We start from the raw sequence: 23,137 nt of genomic DNA on the forward strand, positions 1-23,137 counted from the left end.
TGCTGTTGAGTTGTCACTTGTTTTAAAGGGGTTAAATGTAATATTTCTGCTTTAAAATGTTTTAAAAATGATCTAAAATTATGATTAGGGAGTTTAGATTAAATATCTGTGAAGTTCTGCTAAAGATGTTCATGTATTGGATTGTAGAAATATGAAGTGAATTTATTTACAGTGACCGTTTGGTGGATTTATGTAACCACTAGAGGGAGTAGGGAGTCACTCTGTCGGTCTAACATGGTGACGAAAACTAACGCCAAGGCTGAGTAAAGGATGAGAACTGAAAAGAAACAGCTTTGTTACCAGTTCTTAGTGAAACTTATCATTAGAATGTTGGGATAAGAACTGTAATCAGCAACTTTTAGAGTCAAAGAAAAGAAATGATACAAACAGAAGCTGTTGTTTCCTCTACTGGACTCAGCTGTAAATGAACAGAATGGAGTTGGATGGTTAAATGTCAGAGTTTCTTCTACACGGGTCAGTTTGATTCTGAGACTTATCACTCATCACACTTAAAATAAGACATAATCCTTGTTATCTCCCTTTAAATCTATTTTAGGTTACTGTGTATATTTTTTTTTTTACTATTTCTGTCAATGCTCCCCTGTATGAGTATGTTTTTGTTTTTTGTTTATTTTTCTTTACATATATAGAAGTTATATACATGATGTAAAATGCTGATAGGATAACTCTGACTGACAAAAAAAAAAGATAAATACAAAAAAATAACATAATCACCTAAAAAGTAATTTTTCAGTGAGATACAAGAACTTATTTTTAGACAATAGATCTGGAAAATCTGATTTCAAAAAATCTTACCAAGATAATTTTCACTTGTTCCGTTGGCAGATTTCTTTGCTGAAATTAAGCAAAAAAAAAAAAATCTGTGAATGGAACAAGTGAAAATTATCTTGGTTAGATTTCCTGAAATAAGATTTTCCAGATCTATTGTCTAAAAATCAGTTCTTACATCTCACTAGTCACTTTCCCATTGACCCTCGAATTGCATGAATATAACTTACGGATAAAAATTTACCTAATGGAAAAACAACAATTTCGGCAAAACTGTAGTTTTTCTATTAAAAGTTTTTGCGCTGGCAAGAGGTGAGTTTTCAGGTGTAGCGCAAATGGTATATCACGCAAAACTGCAATGGAAAGACCTTTTACCGAAACTAGAATCACATGAATAAAAAGAATGGATGTTGATGGACGTTACAAGTGAAGAAGAAGAGTTTTAAAAGAAACACGTGTCGCTATGTGTGGACACACCAGGAAACCCAATCATTTTTTAATTCAGTGCGAGATAGAGGGGTAATATATAATAATAATGAATATTTCTGTAAATCAACACCATATTTGCGTTTGTTGCCATGTTTATGGAATGACTTCTCGTGTCATCTCGCGATAATAAATAAACAAATCAACGCATTTGTGATTTAATGGAAAAACTGACATTACGCACTTTTGTTTTTTTCAACATTTTGTAAGTATCGGTAAAGTTTTGTGCAGATGTCCAATGGAAAAGCGACTACTGAAAAGTTACTCTTCAGGTGATTGTTTTATTTTAAGTGCGATGAGATATTTGGACTAGAAATGAGAAAAATACACTAGTTAAGCAGGTAAACAAACCACTCCCCGGTCTGATAAATGACTTACATACCATAATAATAATAATACAGATGTGTTCAGTGTGTGGAAACATGTTTGTTGGTGGTTTTCTTGGTACTGGTGTGTTGTGGTTTGGACTTTGGAACATAAATACTACATCGAACCCCTTTAATCCACTCTCAGGTTATTGCAGTGGTTCTATATGTGTAAACCTTATGGATGCATTGCTCTATATAAACTAGTAATAATATAATACTGTGTCAGGTTATTGTTCTTGGTGCCGTCAGTGTGTTTTTTTCTGTCCAGTATATTGATTGTAATGCAGTAGAAGTAGTGTGTTCCTTCTGTGTGCTCTGGTAGAAGCATAGGGCTGAGTATGAGCCGTGGTGATCATGAAAACACTCGACTGATTTCCTGAAACCGTTGCGTCGGTGTGATTCTGGAATGAAGCGCTCGCTTGAGTCCTGTAATGTAAGGCAACGAACTGAACAAACAGCAAAAACACAAGTCAATGGAGATGTTCCGACGTCCACTGTGGGCTCAGCTGCACAGATCTGTCACTCATGTTTGCATTGTCTTTACGTTTTCCCTCCGGTGGTTTTACGTGACTCACTGCTGGTGCCAAAAGTCTGGGAAATGAGTCCACCCAGTCAGATCTTCATCCCGAGCTTGGCTTTCTGTAGAAAAAAAGGAAACATCGTAAAGGTTTGAAAACTGATGACTGCTCCAGCTGTGGTTGTAATGACGGACTGAACAGAAGTGGACGGTGGACAGACATGAGGACCACTTACGATGCCAGAGGCGTGTTTGGGTTTGACGCTGTACGAAGCCTTTTCCTTGGCCTGTCGGAAACACTCCTCTGCTGCTTTCAACCTGAAAAACATTATTATTAGACTTGAATGGAGCAACTGTAGCAAACATTTACCTCTGACACTAATAACGCATTTGGATTCTGAAAATAAAATATTCACTTCATGACTTCATGTCCTGTCATGTGGAATTAGGGCGGGACAATGTGGGCTCCACTTCCTCCTGTTCCTTTTCAGACATTGAGGTGTTGTTGAAGAGTCAACAAAGTCACTTTTTCATTGACCCTCAAATTGCGTTAATATAACTTGTACATAAAAATTTACCTGATGGAAAAATGACAATTTTGCCAAGACTCTCATTTTTCAATTGAAAGTTTTTTCGCTGGCAAGAGGTGGTTTTTCAGGCGTAGCACAAATGGTATATCACACAAAACTGCAATGGAAAGACCTTTTTCCGCAACTAGAATCAGGTGAATTAAAAAAAAATGGATGTTGATGTACGTTACAACAAGAGAAGAAGAGTTTTAAAAGAAACATGGTGCAGGAAACCCAATCATTTTTTAATTTAGTTCAGGATAGAGAAGTAATATATAATAATAATGAATATATCTGTAAATAAACACCATATTTAATCATCGCATTTGTGATTTTAAAAAACAGAAATTACACACCTCTGTTTTTTCGACATTTAGTCAATATCGGTAAAGTTTTGTGCAGATGTCCAATGGAAAAGCCACTAATGAAACTGTTGTAAATTTGCGTGATATTTCTTTTTTTTTTTTTTGGGTTGATTTATTTCTATATATTGGAGCATCCTTTAGGATCTGGAATTTCTTTTGCCTAATTATGTTCAAAGTGAAGTCTGTCTATAAGTATAATACGGCTATGAAATGGATGGAGTTTATTTTTGATATGTTTAATATTTTTGTGTTTTGTGGAGGGTTGGTTAGAATTTATTTTGACATGCGTAAGATTTGTTGTTACTTTGAGGAACTGACATGAGACTTAGTGATAAGTAGAAAAAGACGGGGTACGGGGCAGGACAATGTAAGTTGTACTTCATCCCGCTCCTTTTCGAATGTGTTTTTTTTTTTTTTTTTACTTTTTTAAGAATTTTCCCTTGTTTTTTGGTTTTTGATATTCAACATAAAAATAAATGTAAAACACATTTCCCTCATCAGTGCAGTATCATGTCCAATAACTGGTGGAGAATGTTTTAAAACTCCAGGATATAAAACCTTATTTATCCCATGTTCCCTGACGTTTAACATCTTTTCATGTGATATTTGTCCCTATTCCAGATGTGTGTGTGTGTGTTGTTGTTGTCGTCGTACCTCTCCTTCAGAATGGCTTTATTCTCCTTCTTCCACTGATCCTTCAGGTCGGATGAAAACTCGTGCCAAACGGTGAAGAAGGTGTTTGGTGAAACTTCCTTCTCACCAGACTTGGCCTTCACCGAGAAGAAGACCGTGAGCTCCAGGAACCTGAAAGAACACCACCAAGAGTTAAAGTTAACTCTGATACAGATACTTATGAATGGAGGAAATAAATAAACTAAATAAAACCAACTAAATGCTGACAATAGAAAACAGAAAAATCAACCCTAAAGAGTGAAAATGTCCTTATTCTGTTAGAAACATTTATGAGCATCCACTAAGTGTTAAAGTTCCATGAACAGATGGACATTAAAAGGTGAAACAGTTAAATAAAGTGGATAAATGTGGTCGTTCTTACAGTGTGTGAGTGCTGCTCAGTTGAGTATCCAGGGTTTCCAGTTCACTTTTAGCTGAAAACAGACGATAAAACACAACACAGGTTCAATACAAACGATAAACCACGACAAAGTGTTTGGACGTGTAACACACACACACAAAAAAAAAAAAAAACATTAAAAGATGTAAAAATCCATCTTTTTGTTTTACTGTTCACACTGTTCTGTCATTTTTACACCTAAACTATCCTCATTAAACTATAAATATAAAGAATGATTATTTTTTTGCATATGATCTTCATAGATAGATAGACAAGCTTCATTACAGACTCATGGTCCACATTAAAAAGCAAACAGACAAATACAAACAGAATAAAAAATAAATTAATTAATTAATAAATTAATTTTAAAAAAACCACAATAAAAAAACCTCGATACTTTCAAGAGGCAGTCATACCAGTGAGTAACAACTATTATTAGAATATGTTAAAATGTGAAAAACCCATCAGATTAGCAGCATTAAAAATGTTTTTCTTCACAGTTTTCATCATTTTCTGATATTGCTTTATTAAATACAATATCAGCTGAGTGGATGTTTTTGTAACTCCATGAAAAGTAGGTTCTTAAAAAAAAAGATAAAAAATTAATCTTATTGTTTGTTCATGTTTAAAGACGTATAAAACACTCAAGAAAACAAAAGCTCCACTAAGGTTCTCCTAATTCATGCATGAAAGGCTTAAAGTCGAGTACCTTCTGCGATGAACTCCTCCATCTTGTCTTTGAACGGCTGCAGGTTTTCCTCGTCCGACACTTTGCAAACCTTTTCCACCTCTGACGTACACGCTGACGGAGGAGACGAACAGTCAGGACAGGATTTACAACAACAGAACAGAAGAGAAGAGGGAGGAATCTGAGAAAATACTCTGTGACTATGGAAATACATGTGTGTTTGGAAGGAATCAACATATGGACCAGTACCTAGCATTAGCATTAGCATATACACTATGTGGACAAAAGTATGTGGACACGAACTCAATAATGACTAATGTCAGAATATAGTTTTATATTATGGAATAAATATCATTACACTGGTTAGTTTGGTTTAAATTGTTATGTTTGTTTCCAAAATGCCTCAGAGGTGGTTTCATTTTGTTTCTCTCAAAATTGATTTTTTTTTTTTTTTATCCATGACTATGATTTTAAATGTTCTACCTCTAAATTTCGAACATATTTTTCCTGCTCTGATTTTCTGCCACACCTAACCAACTACTGTCATCACATCTGACTGAGGAAGACAAATCTACCATTAAACTTTAAGGAAATATTGATGTTTTTATGTCAAATCCTCATGAACAGGACAGCTGTAGACATGATGTGTCCCAATATTTATGTCCATATAGTTTAGAAACGCCAATCCATGTGGACAAAATAAGATGGTGACAAATCTAATGCAGGAGTCAAAGGTCATTAATCTATTTATGGGCCTGAAAGTGTATTGAAATGTATGTTAAAAAAAAAAAAAAATCTGTTACAGGCTCTATATACTCATTAAAACAAATAATTTTCAGAAATATTTTACAAATTAATTGGAAGTTTTATAAAATAATCCAAATTTTACTCAAGGAAATTAATGTTTTACAAGAAAAATATAAACAATTAGCGAAATTTCTTCTTAAATTGTAGCTATTATTCCAAAAAATTTGTGATAAAATGATGAAACCAATTTAAAAATGTACAAGGAGTCGGTTTATCAGCATCTGGAATAGGCTGAAAATAATGTTTGGAAGATGTAAATGTGGAAAAAAATGAGTAAACATCCCATAAAGGTACAACAGATGTTAATATTTGGTTTGATGAGATGAGTCAGGATTAACTGGACGTTTTCTTTTTTCTTTTTTTTTTTTTTTTACCTCTCAGATCTTTCCTCAGACGGGTCAGATCTTTCTGAAAGTCTTCAAACTTCATCTGTGAAGCCTGGAACAGTTCATGAGGTTCAGGTAGAGGGTAGATGCACGTCTCTCTGCCGGCATCCTGACAACACACACACGTTAACTATTTACACAATTAATACACACAAAAGGAACACAGGTACATTTAGGAAAGAATAATACAAAAATACAAGGTGTGTTTACTTCAGACATTTCACTGTTAATATGACGTATTTATTGTATACGTGTGCAAATAAAGTAAATAAAAGCTCTTACCTCGTCGAAGTGTCTGAGGTAGTACGCAACAATATAGGACAGGAGACTCTTTGTGCTGTCCTGAATACAGAGAAAAGAAAAAAACACAAAAGTAAGCAAAAAGTAAAGTAAATAAGTAACTAAGTAAATAAAATCATAAGTAGGAATAATGATTAAATGTATCACCTGGAAACATTACAACATAGTTTTTATCACTAGTCATAATTAAACAGCTGCATTTTATTGCATTTGTTACATTTGTGAGATTATTACTTTAAAAGCTGCACATTTTTACTACATTTGTGGAGTTAACGTACATCCACTGTTATTACACATTATTATGAACAGTGTTTAACATACAGACAAACTGGAAGCATCTTCTGTACTGCCATACCAAATGTCAGGACTCTGGTTCAGTTGATATTGTTTTTGTGTGATTTTTCATGTGAATCAGAGTAAATAAAGACTTTAAGTTAGACACAAAATAATAATAATAATAATAATAATAATAATAATAATAATAATAATAATGATAATGATAATGATAATAATAATAATAATAATAATTCAGCAGCTGAACGTGCCCATAAGGACACAGTCAGTCATTCATTTATATTTTTATCAGTGTTAATATTTAACGGATCCTGTAAATTGTAAAAAACTGATTGTGTCCTGCTGATCTAAAATGGTGACGTCCAAACAAATATAAAGGTGGAATCAGACTTTTACACCAGACTGTAGGTCAGAAATAATGTCAAATATCTGAAATAATAGTTATTAAATACTGTGGACATGAACCAGAATGATTGTGATATATATTTAGAGTTACTTTCACAAACTGACGTTAATTAATATCTATAAAAACTCCTTCATTTACTCATAGCTAAGGTGCTAGCAAGCATTAGCTCGTTTAGCACACCCTTGCTAGCAAAGAATGAAAAAAAATGTCTGAAAAAATCTTGTTAGTGTTTTATTTTTACACTGTTTACAATATTTATTCAGCAACAAATGACACAAAAACACCTAACTTCATGTTACCATTATTACCATTAAAAAATAAAAATCCGGCCACCTTTCTATGCTAGCAACAGGTGCTAAACAAGCTAATGTTATTTAGCTTCTTAGAAATTCTGATGTTTCTAAACTATATGGACAAAAATATTGGGACACATCATGACTCCAGCTGTCAGATGTCCTGTTCATGAGGATTTGACATAAAAACATCAATATTTCCTTAAAGTTTAATGGTAGATTTTTCTTCTTCAGTCAGATGTGATGAAAGTAGATGGTTAGTTGTGGTAGAAAATTATTATTTACAGTCAGAGGAGGAAAAATATTATAGAAATTTAGAGGAAGAACATTTAAAATCATAGACATGGATAAAAAACAAAACAAAGCAAAACATGAAAATGTAGCGGGAAATGACATATACTTGGTTAATATACTTTTAGTGGCTGCAAAAAAGCAATTACAAGGAAGTGGGGAAAGACAGAACCACCAACAAAGGACTAATGAATCACAGTTATTGAAGGAAGAACATTTAAAATCACAGTCATGGATAAAAATAAATAAATCATTGTTGAGAGAAATTAAGTCCAAACCATCTCTGAGTCATTTTGGAAGCAAATATAACAATTTAAACCAAACTAACCAATGCAATAATATTTATCCCATAATATAAAACTATATTCTGACATTAGTCATTATTGTTTTGTATCCCAGACCCCTGTTAGAAAAGAAACACCTGAATTCAACGTGTCCACATACTTTTGTCCATATAGTGGATCACATACAGTGGTTCATACTCACGCTGCTCTTGACGTCTTTGAGTTTGGGCAGGATGTCCAGTGAGAAGCCGTCGGCCTGGCCTCTGGTTCGGTTCCCGCCGTTCATGAAGTTCCCGAAGGCCAGAATCAGACCCAGAACCTTCTTCACACTCTCACTGTCCTGTAACGTCTGCAACAGATGAACAGATGCATGAGGAAAAGAATTCACCAAAACTCTTTTGCATTTATAGACGAGAATGTGTCCAAATGTCGAGTGAATAAAGAGACCCTGAAGAATGATTAATTAAGAAGTTACAGCAGAATGAAAAACAGTGACGTGATGAGCCATGATATTTTTGGATGTTTTGTCTTTAGGGGGAATTTTACTTTTTGTCACCTTCTTAAAATTATGGCTTATGTCATAATTTTCATGTTTTTCAAAAAACACTGATAAAAACATCCAAAGAACACTCAAAAACCACTCAAAAAACAACCAAACAACATCCAAAAACCACCCAAAAAAACCCACCCAAATATCTCTCAAAAAACACTAAAAAAACACACAAAAACCCCACTCAAAAACCACTCTAGAAACACCTAAAAATCATCCAAAACACACTCAAAAAACACACAAAAAACACACAAAAACCCCACTCAAAAACCACTCTAGAAACACCTAAAAATCATCCAAAACACACTCAAAAAACACACAAAAAACACACAAAAACCCCACTCAAAAACCACTCTAGAAACACCTAAAAATCATCCAAAACACACTCAAAAAACACACAAAAAACACTCAAAAAATGCACCAAAAACACTGAAAAAACACTCAAAGTGCACAAAAACTACTCCAGAAACACCCAAAAAACACTCAAAAACCACCCAGAAAACACCCAAAGATTTCTCAATCACCTCTCTAAAACCACGCTAAAACCACGCAAAAAATACTCAAAAACCACAAAAAAAACACTCACAAAACCTAGAAAGAACACTTATAAAACATCCAAAAAAACACCAAAAAAACACCCAAAAACCTCTCAAAAAATACCCAAAAAACACACCCAAAAAACACTTAAAAAATACACAAAAACTACTCAAGAAACACGCAAAAAACACCCAAAGATTTCTCAAACACCTCTTAAAAACCACTCAAAAAACACGCAAAAAATACTCACAAAACGAAGAAAGAACACTTGCAAAACATCCAAAAAAACCACCAAAAAACCACCCAAAAACCTCTCAAAAAATATCCAAAAAACACTTAAAAAATCACCAAAAGACCACCAAAAAACCTCTCCAAAAATACTCAAAAACCTCTCTAAAACCTCTCAAAAACCACTTAAAAAAACCACCCCAGAACGTCTCAAAAACCAGCCAAACCCCTGTTTTCGGCCCACCTTGCAGACCCTCTGCAGCAGGTCCAGTTTCCTCAGTAAAGTTGACATACATTCGGAGAAGCTGGACTGGAACAGGATGCAGAAGACTCGACCGGAGAAGTTGGGGATCAGGGAGAGCTGGTGCAGAAACCTGGAACACAGGAAGAAAACTTCATATCCCATAATCCTCTGCGCTGGGTCTGAACGGTGCGATCGGATCATCCACTCACTGCTCGGGTTTGTCCAGAGGTTTGGCGCTGTCCTTGTCTTTGGACGACTTGATGTGCTTTTCGATCTTGTCCAGTTCTTCCTGCTGGGCCCTCTGAGAAAAAAAACATAAACAACAGAAAAAAAAACAGTTCAACAGCGAAGATAAAACCTACTTTTACTGATTTAAGAAGCCAAACCCCCCAGACTGCAGGACTGCTGTGGGTCTTACATTCTCATAGAGGGCCTGAAGGGTCTCCAGGTCCACCACAGTGTTGTCCAGGTTCAGGACGGCTGGACCAGGACGGACACACAGACAGAGTTCATGATTAGAATTTAGTCAGACACTGGAAACCTGTTGTTTTTTTCAGGAAACTGAAAAAACGAAGTCTATTCTAATTAAATAAATACAGTTCAGATGTCGTTTCAACACTTTTCATTGGTTCAATATTTGTAAAACCATCAGGCCAACGTGAAGACGGACCAATAGAAACATTTTATGGCAAAAAAAAACAAAAGACCAAAAATGGACTTACATTATAGAGTAATTCAGTAAATAATAAAAGTGCCGTTCTGTCGTAGATGAACTCACCGTGTTGAATGTCCTTCATGTCCAGATGCAGCGACGACATGAGGATTCCAACGGCCTGAGAACGCTTGTTATTCAGGAGCTTCATCACCTGGAAAAACACACATTAGATAAGATAATGTAAGATAAGATAAGATAAGATAAGATGAAGATAAGATAAGATAAGATGAAGATAAGATAAGATAAGATAAGATAAGATAAGATAAGATAAGATGAAGATAAGATAAGATAAGATAAGATAAGATGAAGATAAGATAAGATAAGATAAGATAAGATAAGATAAGATGAAGATAAGATAAGATGAAGATAAGATAAGATAAGATGAAGATAAGATAAGATAAGATAAGATAAGATAAGATAAGATGAAGATAAGATAAGATAAGATAAGATAAGATGAAGATAAGATAAGATAAGATAAGATGAAGATAAGATAAGATAAGATAAGATGAAGATAAGATAAGATAAGATAAGATGAAGATGAAGATGAAGATGAAGATGAAGATAAGATAAGATAAGATAAGATGAAGATAAGATAAGATAAGATGAAGATAAGATAAGATAAGATGAAGATAAGATAAGATAAGATAAGATGAAGATAAGATAAGATAAGATAAGATGAAGATAAGATAAGATAAGATAAGATGAAGATAAGATAAGATTAAGATAAGATAAGATAAGATGAAGATAAGATAAGATAAGATGAAGATAAGATAAGACAAGATAAGATAAGATGAAGATAAGATAAGATAAGATGAAGATAAGATAAGATAAGATAAGATAAGATGAAGATAAGATAAGATAAGATGAAGATAAGATAAGATTAAATAAAGAAAAAATAAGATAAAATAAGATAAAGATAACATAAAATTAAATTAAGATAAGATTAAATAAACATAAGATGATGAAAATAAGATAAGATTAAATAAAGAAAAAATAAGATAAATAAGATAAGTTAAAGATAAGGTAAGCTTAAATAAAGATAAGCTAAGATTACATAAAGATTAAATAAGATAAAATAAAGATAAGATGAAATTAAGATAAGATAAGATAAAGATTAATCTTACAATGGGAAAGTTATCAGTGTTACATCAGGGTAGAGATAGAAAGAAACATAAAAAGTATAAAAATATATTTACAAAAATTTAAATAAAAATCATAAAGCAAACATTAAAGCTAAATCTGATTAATGGAATAAAAAAAGTTACAGATCAGTGATTGGAGGATCCAAATAAAACCAATTAAACCAGAATGAGACTCAACAGAATAAAACCACTGTATTTTACAGTTTAGTATAATGTAAGTCTATGTGAGTCAGAGGGTTATAGCAGCATCTAGTGGCTGTAGGTGGTATTACAACTGTATGATCCTGCAGCATTGGCTTCACTGGAGCTGAGGTTAGAGAAGGATTTACTCAGAATACAAGAATTCACATGTGAGTGATGACAAAACTTCACATTTAACAGGATAAAGTGTGATTTTTGACTTTTTTTTTTTTTTTTTTTTTTTTAACTTTTGTAGCTCTGAAAAGCAACAACCTAAATTTAAAAATTAATTAAAACATCTGAAAAAAAAACAACAACCTAAAACCTAAATTTAAAAATTAATAAAAATATCTGGAAAAAAACCCCAACAAAATAGCAACAACCTAAAACCTAAATTTAAAACTTAATAAAAAATATATATATTTGGAGAAAAAAAAGGAACAACCTAAAACCTAAATTCAAAAATTACTAAAAAATATCTGGAAAAGAAAACAAAAAACAAAACAGCAAGAACCTAAAGCCTAAATTTAAAAATGAATAAAAAATATCTGGAAAAAAAACAAAACAAAACAAAAAAGCAACAACCTTTGAACATTTTTAGCTTAAATCAGTGCAACCATAGAGTAGAATTTGACACAATATTTTAGAGGATGAATGTATTTTTTACAGTAAACATATACATTCTAACTGTCCTGGTGCTACTTTAATACGACACTAATAATAAGAATATCAATAACAATAACAATAATAATAATAATAATAATAATAATAATAATAATAATAATAATAATATTATCTATAATACTGGTCAGTCCGACCTGTTTGGCCTTGGACTTGGTGATCGTATCCGACAGAGGCTGTTTCTTCTCCTTCACGGCAGATTTAGAGAATAATTCTACGAACTCGTCAAAGTCCACTTCCGGCTCCTCGATGGTGTCCCACACCAACGAAGAAGAAGACGAAGAAACCTCCCTGAGAAAAAAAAAACAAGAGAATTTAGACTCATGTTCTGAACTGTTCTGTCAGGTATGAGTAGGTTTATCCGAAAAACTGAAGTAGAATCTACATTTATCTGAGGTTTGAAATAAAATTCACATGTTCCCTGAAGAAAACACAGGTGTAAACACATCCACAAATAAATACACACAGAAACAACAACACAAACAGTAGAAGGAGCAGCATATGAAGTCAAATAGAACTGAACTGGAGTCAGTTACAGAACATAAAAAAACATCATATTTACATCTGATGTTCAAGACAGATGTTCAACAATAAACTAAAATAACTGAAGGAATAAACTAATAAATACATGTAAAAGACAGTCATACAAATGTACATAAAAGTAGATAAAAGTAAATACAAATAAACAATAAATAAACTGATTTATACAAAGGGATTTATCACCATTTATTGTAATATTATCTTATTTATTTGGAGTTTTGTTTTTTTCAGTGAAAGTCTGGTCTTTTCTTATATTTAATTTACTGATCGTTTAGATGTTCATAAAAGTTCAGATTAAAGTTGAGGGTTATTATATTAAAAAGAGAGAAAAGTGAAGAAAGAGTGGCTTTGTCAGTTATAAAATAAGATAAGATAAGATAAAATGAAGATAAGATAAGATAAGATAAGATAAGATAAGATAAGATAAGATAAGATAAGATAAGATAAAATGAAGATAAGATAAGATAAGATAAGATAAGATAAGATAAGATAAGATAAGATAAGATAAGATAAGATAAGATAAAATGAAGATAAGATAAGATAAGATAAGATAAGATAAGATAAGATAAGATAAGATAAGATAAGATAAGATAAAATTAAATAAAATAAGATAAGGTCAAAGACAGGTAAGATTAGATAAGGATAAAATAAGATTATATACAGATAAGATAAGATTAAATTAAATAAGATAAGGTTAAATACAGATAAGATAAGATAAGGATTAGATAAAATAAAATAAGATGAGTTTAAATACAGATAAAATAAGATTATATACAGATAAGATAAGTTTAAATACAGATAAGATAAGGATAAAATAGGATAGGATATAAGATAAGGATAAGATAAGATAAAAAAAAAAGATAAACTAGAGATAAGATTATATACAGATCAAATAAGATTAAATAAAATAAGATAAAGTTAAATACAGATGAGATAAGATTAAACAAAGATAAAATAAAATCCGATCAGATAAAATTAGATGAGATTAAATACAGATAAGATCAGATCAGATAAAGTGCAGATTAAACTCAGATTAAACTCAGATTAAACTCAGATTAAACTCAGATTAGGTGCAGATGAACTGCGGTGTGTTGTGGGTGGTGGTGGGTGTTCGTACTTCTTGGAGTGCAGCTGGATCCGGGTCCAGTACAGGGGCTTCATGGGCCTGGGGGGCTCCACCACAGCCTTCCTGGGGGGTTTGTCCTGGGCCAGACCCAGACTGTACAAACCCAACGGCAGGGGGGGGGGCAGGGAGCCCAGAGCGCCAGGAGGAGGAGGAGCACACAGGGAGCCAGGGGGAGGAGGGGGGGGAGGAGGGCCGCAGCCGGGGGGAGGAGGTGGAGGCGGAGGAGGGGGAGGAGCCAGGCCACCAGGGAGGGGAGGAGGCGGAGGAGGGGGTGGAGCTCCCATCCCTGGTAAAGGAGGAGGTGGAGGAGGAGGAGCCAGGCCTCCAGGAAGAGGAGGAGGAGGTGGAGGAGGAGGAGCCAGGCCACCAGGGAGGGGAGGGGGCGGAGGAGGGGGTGGAGCTCCAGAACCTGGCGGAGGAGGCGGTGGAGGAGGAGGAGGCGGCGGCATGGATCCATCTGGTAACGGTGGAGGAGGCGGAGGAGGAGGTACTGATAGTCCTTGTGGAGGCGGGGGTGGCGGTGGGGGCGGGGCCTGCAGCTGACACGAACACTGTAACCCGGCAGGCGCGGTGGCGGGCGGCTGCAGGAGGCCGCCGGCTCCGCCCACCTCCCCCTCAGACGAAGGCACTTTGAACTTAAAGCTGTCGTCCATGGGCGAGGTCTGCACCGACTTGACCTCCAGGCAGCAGGGGGCGGGGCTGGCCTCCGTCTGCAGGTGGGCGTCGCACAGCACCCGCAGGAGGCCGTCTTCACCGCCGCACTCCCGGTCGGTGGTGGCGACGGCGGGGGGTTTGGCGGCGTCCGGTAGGGGGGGCTGGCGCTCCAGCTCTGCGATCTTAGTCCTGAGGTCCTCGATGGTTTGTTCCAGCTGCTGGATGACGTTAACGTGTTTTTCCTTGAGTTTGGCCGTTTTCAGGACGCACTCATCCTGAAAAGAAGACAAAATATTAAAAAAGACAAATATATACACACGTTTTATTGAAGGGGGGGTGGGAGGTCCTGGAAAAACGGTTCGAGCAAGTTACATTTGGAAAATACATAATTCAAAAGTCCAAACCCCTTTCTTCAGACCAAGGTTATGATCGTTAACGAAAACTAACGAAATGATGAAAACTAGAACTGAAAAAACATTTTCGTTAACTGAAATAAATAAAAACTATAATTAAAAGGAAAAAAACATAACTGACTGAAACTGTATTGTGTGTTTACAAAACTAACTAAAACGGATAAAAATTATGAATAAAATTCTCTTTGTTTTCGTCTTTTTCAATGTCGGATTGATACAAAATCAATTTATTTCACTCTAGCAGTTTTAGCTGCTGGCACCACACAGTCCTGGACGGTCCGTCACTTGTGGTTTCCAGTCGTCTTCTGGTCCCCACTCTACCTGGAAACATGCAGCAGAGTCCTGTCTGGGATTTATGTGAATACGACGACAGAGAAGAAGAGAAAAGAGACGACTAAACTACAACAAAAAAAGCACTCGGAGAGCGCAGACCTCTGCCAAGACAGATCTGCCTCCTGTGTGTGTGTGTGTGTATGTGTGTGTGTGTGTGTGTGTGTGTGTGTTTGTTTGTTTGTTTGTTTGTTATCAGGATAACTCAAAAAGTTCTGGAGGGATTTTCATGAAATTTTCAGGAAATGTCGATACTGGCACAAGGAAGAAATGATTACATTTTGGTGGTGATCGGGGGGGGGGGCAAATCCCTCCAGAACTTTCTGAGTTATCTTGCTAACAAACAAACAAACAAACACGCATGCACACACACAAACACACAAAGCAGAGTGATCACAGTACCTCCTGGTGGAGGTAATTAATACTAAAACTAAACTAAAACTAAGCATTAAAAAAAAAAAAAAACTAAAACTAATAAAAACTAGCAAACCTGCTCTAAAAATGAATTAAAACGAACTGAATTAGAGAAAAAGAGTTAAAACTAAATAAAACTAAAGTATAATGAAAAATCCAGAACTATTAGAACCTTCCTTCAGACTTCCCTTCGAAGCCACGCCTCCAGAGAACTGGACTGTAGAGGGGGAGAGGGGAGGGGCATATGGGAGTTGAGTTTGATTGACATATCTCCGTTCAATCATTTCGATGGGCCGGTTAAAAATAATTGGATGGTGTTTTTTCAGTCCTGTCTGTTCCACAGGTGAATAAATGTTTTTATTTTTGTGTTAGAGCATTTAATTAATTGGTTGTAATCAGGGTGTGAAGGGGATTTTAAATAGTATAGTAAGAAATGCTCCAGGAAAACATCCCCTACCCCAACTTTAAGTCTGATCCCCAAAGTACGTCATCTGCACAGAGGAATATGAAAGTTTTCATACAGTTTGATTTGAACTTTTTTTGTATTTCATCAACTTGAGCCATAAACAAAAATACCAAATACTCAATAACTGTCATATTTTTAACACTTTTGGTAATTGAATTTTCTTTTCGGAAACAAAAGAAAAATTAGTAATTAGTTGATTTTCATTTTTAAAAAGACAAATTAAAATCTGAAGAGAGTTACTACCTGACAGAAATGGAAAAACGGACCAAAAATGGCTTTTTTTTGTATTTTCTGAGACCGGATGTTGTCATTTTCAAACGTCTGTTTTTGGTCAGTGTATCTGTTGGTAATTAGGTTTTCTTTTCAGAAACTAAAAAAAACTAGTGGTTAACTGATTTTCATTTGAAAATAAATTTCAAGGCGTTTTTCTTTTTCAGTGTCAAAACAGATAAACCAAAATTAAAAATCAGAATGATTTTCATTTTCTCTTTCTAATAACAAAAAAGAAAGTTACTACCGGACAGAAATGGAAAAACATACCGAAAACAGCTGTTTTTTTTTTTTTTTCCATTTTCTGAGACCGGATGTTGTCATTTTCAAGGAAAGGTCACAGAGAGGTAAAAAAAAAAAAAAAAAAAAAAAAGATTTTTTTTATAATAAATTTTGGTTTATCTGTTTTGACACTGAAAAAGAAAAATGCCTTGAAATTCAATTTTAATTCTTCTATTTTAAAATGAAAATCAATGAATCACTAGTTTTTCTTTTTGTTCTGAAAAGAAAATCCAATTCCCCACAGATCCACGGACCATCTCCACCTGGAACACTAGGATTTGTTCTGGAACTGTCGTATGTTTAACAGTATCACTGAATAAAAGCAGCTGATGTCAGACTGACCTGGTACTCCTGGTTCTCCTGTTGTTGTTTCAGATCGGTCGTGGCCGTCTGCTGTTCTGTAGAAAAGCAAAAATGAAAGTGTGAGTTACATTTACAGGAAGCACAGGCTGTCATCCAACACTTTATTCTGACACTCTGGTCAAATCCATGTCATTTCCATATGTACTGTTCACATATACTGTTTGTGAAGTGTCTTTGAATGTCCAAAAAAAAAAGCGCTATATAAGTGTGATGTATTATTATTATTATTATTATTATTATTATTACATCAGTGTGTGTCATTAATATGTGACTGCATAAACTGTATGAAAAACAATGTTAAATTCCTACACTAACACCTTTCTATGGACTCATTGACACATTTTAGAAAATTTGACCAAGCACAAAGAATAATACATATTAACCAATGTTGGAGGTAATCACTGACATATGTCAGGATAAAAAAAAAAAAAAAATATATATATATATATATATATATATATATATATATATATATATATATATATATATATATATATATATATATTTTTTTTTTTTTTTTTTTTCTGCATCAAAAAAATGGCTAGTTTCCATTACAAATATGGCATTTAAAGGGTTAAAAAAAAGACAGTTATTGAGTATTTGGTATTTTTGTTTATGACTCAAGTTGATCAAATATACAAAATGTAAAAAATGGATAAAAACAAATTGTATGATTTTTTTTTTTTTTGCCATTACTCCTCTACTGTGCAGATTCTGCGCTCTCATTGGTTATAAAGGGCCTCTATGGGCGGGGCATCAGAGGGTTCATATCCTGTTATCGTAGCGTCAGACGTGTGTTTTCCTGAGGCTGAACATCTGTCGTCTGCATTTTCACCAGTTTTGACTCACAAACGTCAAACCCACAGCGAACACAAACGTCCACTCACCTTGATTGTCCTCTGACAGAAACCGAGACAGGAAATAGAAAAAACACAGACAGAGACAGAATGAGACCATTATTTCAGAAAACACATCTACGTTAAACTGTTCTACTGGGTTTGTGAGGTTATTATGTCCTGTTCTCCTCTGACGATGAAGACAAATGGATGAGTTTAATAAAGTTCATTAAATACAGTCATTTAAAACATCTGTGACACAACTTCAGCTCCATAAACGACTAAAAGAAACTGAGCTTGAACTGAGTCACATGATTAGACTGAACCGTTAAAAACACGATTAGACTGAACCGTTAAAAACACATGATTAGACTGAACCGTTAAAAACACATGATTAGACTGAACCGTTAAAAACACATGATTAGACTGAACCGTTAAAAACACGATTAGACTGAACCGTTAAAAACACATGATTAGACTGAACCGTTAAAAACACATGATTAGACTGAACCGTTAAAAACACATGATTAGACTGAACCGTTAAAAACACATGATTAGACTGAACCGTTAAAAACACGATTAGACTGAACCGTTAAAAACACATGATTAGACTGAACCGTTAAAAACACGATTAGACTGAACCGTTAAAAACACGATTAGACTGAACCGTTAAAAACACATGATTAGACTGAACCGTTAAAAACACGATTAGACTGAACCGTTAAAAACACATGATTAGACTGAACCATTAAAAACACATGATTAGACTGAACCGTTAAAAACACATGATTAGACTGAACCGTTAAAAACACGATTAGACTGAACCGTTAAAAACACATGATTAGACTGAACCGTTAAAAACACGATTAGACTGAACCGTTAAAAACACATGATTAGACTGAACCGTTAAAAACACATGATTAGACTGAACCGTTAAAAACACATGATTAGACTGAACCGTTAAAAACACATGATTAGACTGAACCATTAAAAACACATGATTAGACTGAACCGTTAAAAACACATGATTAGACTGAACCGTTAAAAACACGATTAGACTGAACCGTTAAAAACACATGATTAGACTGAACCATTAAAAACACATGATTAGACTGAACCATTAAAAACACATGATTAGACTGAACCATTAAAAACACATGATTAGACTGAACCATTAAAAACACATGATTAGACTGAACCGTTAAAAACACATGATTAGACTGAACCGTTAAAAACACGATTAGACTGAACCGTTAAAAACACATGATTAGACTGAACCGTTAAAAACACATGATTAGACTGAACCATTAAAAACAACATTATGAAACTTACACTATGTCATGTTTTGGAATATGTTGGAATGTGATGTTATGTAATGTGCTGCGCTGCCTTATGTTGTGTTGCATTGCATTGTGTTGACTGCGTTGTGTTGCATTGCATTGTGTTGACTGTGTTGTGTTGTATTGCATTGTGTTGCGTTGTTTTGCATTGCGTTGCATCGTGTTGCGTTGTCCGTACCGGCCTCTGTGGATCTGAGTGTGGTCCTGGCGTCCCCTCCTGGTCTGGGGGTCCAGGGCCCTCTGAGTGGACCTGGTAGTGTCTCCAGTGAATGTGGAGGCTGGTTGACCGCTGCCCACGTGTACAGCTGGTCATGCTGAAGACGACAAGAACAACAACACACACTTATTCACACTGAGACAGGATGGACATGGAGGACCTGATGTCCACAGGATGGACATGGAGGACCTGATGTCCACAGGATGGACATGGAGGACCTGATGTCCACAGGATGGACATGGAGGACCTGATGTCCACAGGATGGACATGGAGGACCTGACGTCCACAGGATGGACATGGAGGACCTGACGTCCACAGGATGGACACGGAGGACCTGACGTCCACAGGATGGACACGGATGACCTGACGTCCACAGGATGGACACGGAGGACCTGACGTCCACAGGATGGACACGGATGACCTGACGTCCACAGGATGGACACGGATGACCTGACGTCCACAGGATGGACACGGATGACCTGATGTCCACAGGATGGACATGGAGGACCTGATGTCCACAGGATGGACACGGAGGACCTGACGTCCACAGGATGGACACGGATGACCTGATGTCCACAGGATGGACATGGAGGACCTGATGTCCACAGGATGGACATGGAGGACCTGATGTCCACAGGATGGACACGGAGGACCTGACTGTCCACAGGATGGACATGGATGACCTGACGTCCACAGGATGGACATGGAGGACCTGACGTCCACAGGATGGACATGGAGGACCTGATGTCCACAGGATGGACATGGAGGACCTGATGTCCACAGGATGGACACGGAGGACCTGACGTCCACAGGATGGACATGGATGACCTGATGTCCACAGGATGGACATGGAGGACCTGACGTCCACAGGATGGACATGGATGACCTGATGTCCACAGGATGGACATGGATGACCTGATGTCCACAGGATGGACATGGAGGACCTGACGTCCACAGGATGGACATGGAGGACCTGATGTCCACAGGATGGACATGGAGGACCTGATGTCCACAGGATGGACATGGAGGACCTGATGTCCACAGGATGGACATGGAGGACCTGATGTCCACAGGATGGACATGGAGGACCTGACGTCCACAGGATGGACATGGAGGACCTGACGTCCACAGGATGGACACGGAGGACCTGACGTCCACAGGATGGACACGGATGACCTGACGTCCACAGGATGGACACGGATGACCTGACGTCCACAGGATGGACACGGATGACCTGATGTCCACAGGATGGACATGGAGGACCTGATGTCCACAGGATGGACACGGAGGACCTGACGTCCACAGGATGGACACGGATGACCTGATGTCCACAGGATGGACATGGAGGACCTGATGTCCACAGGATGGACATGGAGGACCTGATGTCCACAGGATGGACACGGAGGACCTGACGTCCACAGGATGGACATGGATGACCTGATGTCCACAGGATGGACATGGAGGACCTGACGTCCACAGGATGGACATGGAGGACCTGATGTCCACAGGATGGACATGGAGGACCTGATGTCCACAGGATGGACACGGAGGACCTGACGTCCACAGGATGGACATGGATGACCTGATGTCCACAGGATGGACATGGAGGACCTGACGTCCACAGGATGGACATGGATGACCTGATGTCCACAGGATGGACATGGATGACCTGATGTCCACAGGATGGACATGGATGACCTGATGTCCACAGGATGGACATGGAGGACCTGACGTCCACAGGATGGACATGGAGGACCTGATGTCCACAGGATGGACATGGAGGACCTGACGTCCACAGGATGGACATGGAGGACCTGATGTCCACAGGAGACACCAGGACATGGTGGAAATATTCTGGCTCCAGAGTCGACTGGTTCTCCTTTTACATCCACAGCTGATGGTTTTGTTGACGCATGAACAGGAACGAGGACCTGGGTTTGTGGTGGTTGTGTCTCCGACAGACCACCACACCGCTGGAACATGCAGAGATAATAAAACAATGGAAACTGTACTGTGGTATGAAATCTGGGTGTGTCTATTTCCACAGAGCCAATCAGAGGTTCTCATTTGTCCTGGGCCAATCAGCAGCAGGACCTGTAGGACATGTTACTGTCCCAGAGCCAATCATGGATCCTGTCCATGAACTCATTGTCCTCCTGTTGCCACAGAACTGTGTTCATATACAGAGTAGTGCTGCCACGATTAGTCAACTTAGTCTGTGTAATCGACCATGAAAAATAGAAACAAACTATTTGTTTTACTATTTTTGGCCGTGGCGCCTGCACAATGCACACTGCGTTGGTGTTTGCAGTACCTCAGAGAGAGAGACCCCTGTCTAATGAGCATGTTAAGTTTCATTCCCTCACATTTACAGTTCAGCCCACCCTGGTTCGCCGACACATGCCTCCCCCCCCACACCCTTTAAGGATCCCTGCACACCTGTTCATCCTCGCCCCTCCCCCATCTTGTTTTGTTTATGAAGTTATGATTTGAAATACACCTTTTTTTTTAGAAGTGTATTTGTATAAAGTATTGGTATCAGAACAGTATCGCTGATACCAGCCTGAATTTCACACAGTATCGGATCGTAGATCCATCCAACACTAACTGGCCCAGTCCTGTGTCAGCAGGAGGACAGGTGACCAGTCTGGACTGGACAGAACCAGGACACTGACTGGATCTGAGGGAACAGACACATGACTAAGGTAGTCCAACAGCACCATGGACAGAGACACTTGGATCTAATAAATGTAATAAAACGTGTAGAACATGTGGACGTGGACAGTGGGAGGATGAAATGAACTCTGCATGTTTACTCTGACCACAGCGGTGTGAAGGTGGAGGACATACGTCGAATCTGGTGGCGGTGGAGGTGATGTGTCCGCTGATGTGTCCGCTGCTTCCTCCCAGCTGTTCCCTGAAGCAGTCTGTGAAGGGCAGCAGTAGACCCATGGCCAGGATCCTGGAGCACAGCCGCTCAGCCTCCTCTGGCTCCTCCTGCTGCTGCTGGAGGAACAGCTTCTCCAGGAGAGTCCGACCTCCACACACACAAAGAAACAAAAACGTCTGTCAAACATCCTGGTGGGTTCTGTCCCCTATCAGCCCGTCACATGACTGTCTTTAAGTGGAAGGAACTTCTGCCACCCACCTCTGTCCGGTGGGTGCATGATGTACTTTCCTTTTTAAAGTTGGAAAAGGTTAAGTTTTCTGTTTGTGGAACATTCATGTGTTTTATCAACAGTGGAATCCTTGTCTGTGTCCTGCTGTCTCCTGTGTCCTCTTAATGGAGACATTTGTTCTTCGTTTATATTATATTAACTCTAAATCAGCCCTGAGCATTGGAAAGAGGAGCTGATTATAGTATTTATTTTCGTTGTTGTTGTTTTTTGTTGTGTTTTTTTTTCTCTTTTTTGGGTTTAATAGGTCAGTAGGTTTGTTGCATAATTATTTTTTTGTATTGTGTCTGTGTGGTTCCTTATGTCTAAGTACATGTTTATGTAAATGTATGATTAAAAAACAAACAAAAACATCCTGATGGTTTCTGCTTAAATACGACCACATCATCCACGTAGGTCTGGTTTATTCAGACCCTAGATTCTCTACTGGACCTTAAACGTCTCATGTTAGTTCAGGTTCCACATTCAGACCAGGACGATCTCAAACAGGTCAGACCAGTAAAATAATAACACCAAAA

The 23,137-nt window shown here is 37.1% G+C and overlaps 1 protein-coding gene across 1 annotated transcript in view; it reads right to left on the reverse strand.

Annotated features, from left to right (window-relative positions):
• Positions 1–1,655: 1,655 nt before the first annotated feature.
• LOC115439270 (formin-2-like) overlaps positions 1,656–23,137 on the reverse strand; it is a 30,448-nt gene continuing 8,966 nt past the window's right edge. Inside the window, exons 3-20 of the mRNA XM_030163089.1 lie at positions 22,294–22,481; positions 19,405–19,540; positions 17,938–17,949; positions 17,030–17,085; positions 13,850–14,787; positions 12,330–12,483; positions 10,253–10,340; positions 9,893–9,954; positions 9,684–9,775; positions 9,475–9,604; positions 8,118–8,264; positions 6,330–6,389; positions 6,036–6,156; positions 4,876–4,968; positions 4,149–4,200; positions 3,749–3,898; positions 2,397–2,478; positions 1,656–2,282 (exon numbers count right to left, since the gene is read on the reverse strand). Coding sequence (XP_030018949.1) covers positions 2,256–2,282; positions 2,397–2,478; positions 3,749–3,898; positions 4,149–4,200; positions 4,876–4,968; positions 6,036–6,156; positions 6,330–6,389; positions 8,118–8,264; positions 9,475–9,604; positions 9,684–9,775; positions 9,893–9,954; positions 10,253–10,340; positions 12,330–12,483; positions 13,850–14,787; positions 17,030–17,085; positions 17,938–17,949; positions 19,405–19,540; positions 22,294–22,481 — 2,588 coding nt within the window. The 3' untranslated portion in view covers positions 1,656–2,255. The remainder of the gene's footprint in view (positions 2,283–2,396; positions 2,479–3,748; positions 3,899–4,148; positions 4,201–4,875; positions 4,969–6,035; positions 6,157–6,329; positions 6,390–8,117; positions 8,265–9,474; positions 9,605–9,683; positions 9,776–9,892; positions 9,955–10,252; positions 10,341–12,329; positions 12,484–13,849; positions 14,788–17,029; positions 17,086–17,937; positions 17,950–19,404; positions 19,541–22,293; positions 22,482–23,137) is intronic.

This window comes from Sphaeramia orbicularis, chromosome 19 (assembly GCF_902148855.1).
Source record: "Sphaeramia orbicularis chromosome 19, fSphaOr1.1, whole genome shotgun sequence".
In the NCBI taxonomy this organism is placed as follows: domain Eukaryota; kingdom Metazoa; phylum Chordata; class Actinopteri; order Kurtiformes; family Apogonidae; genus Sphaeramia; species Sphaeramia orbicularis.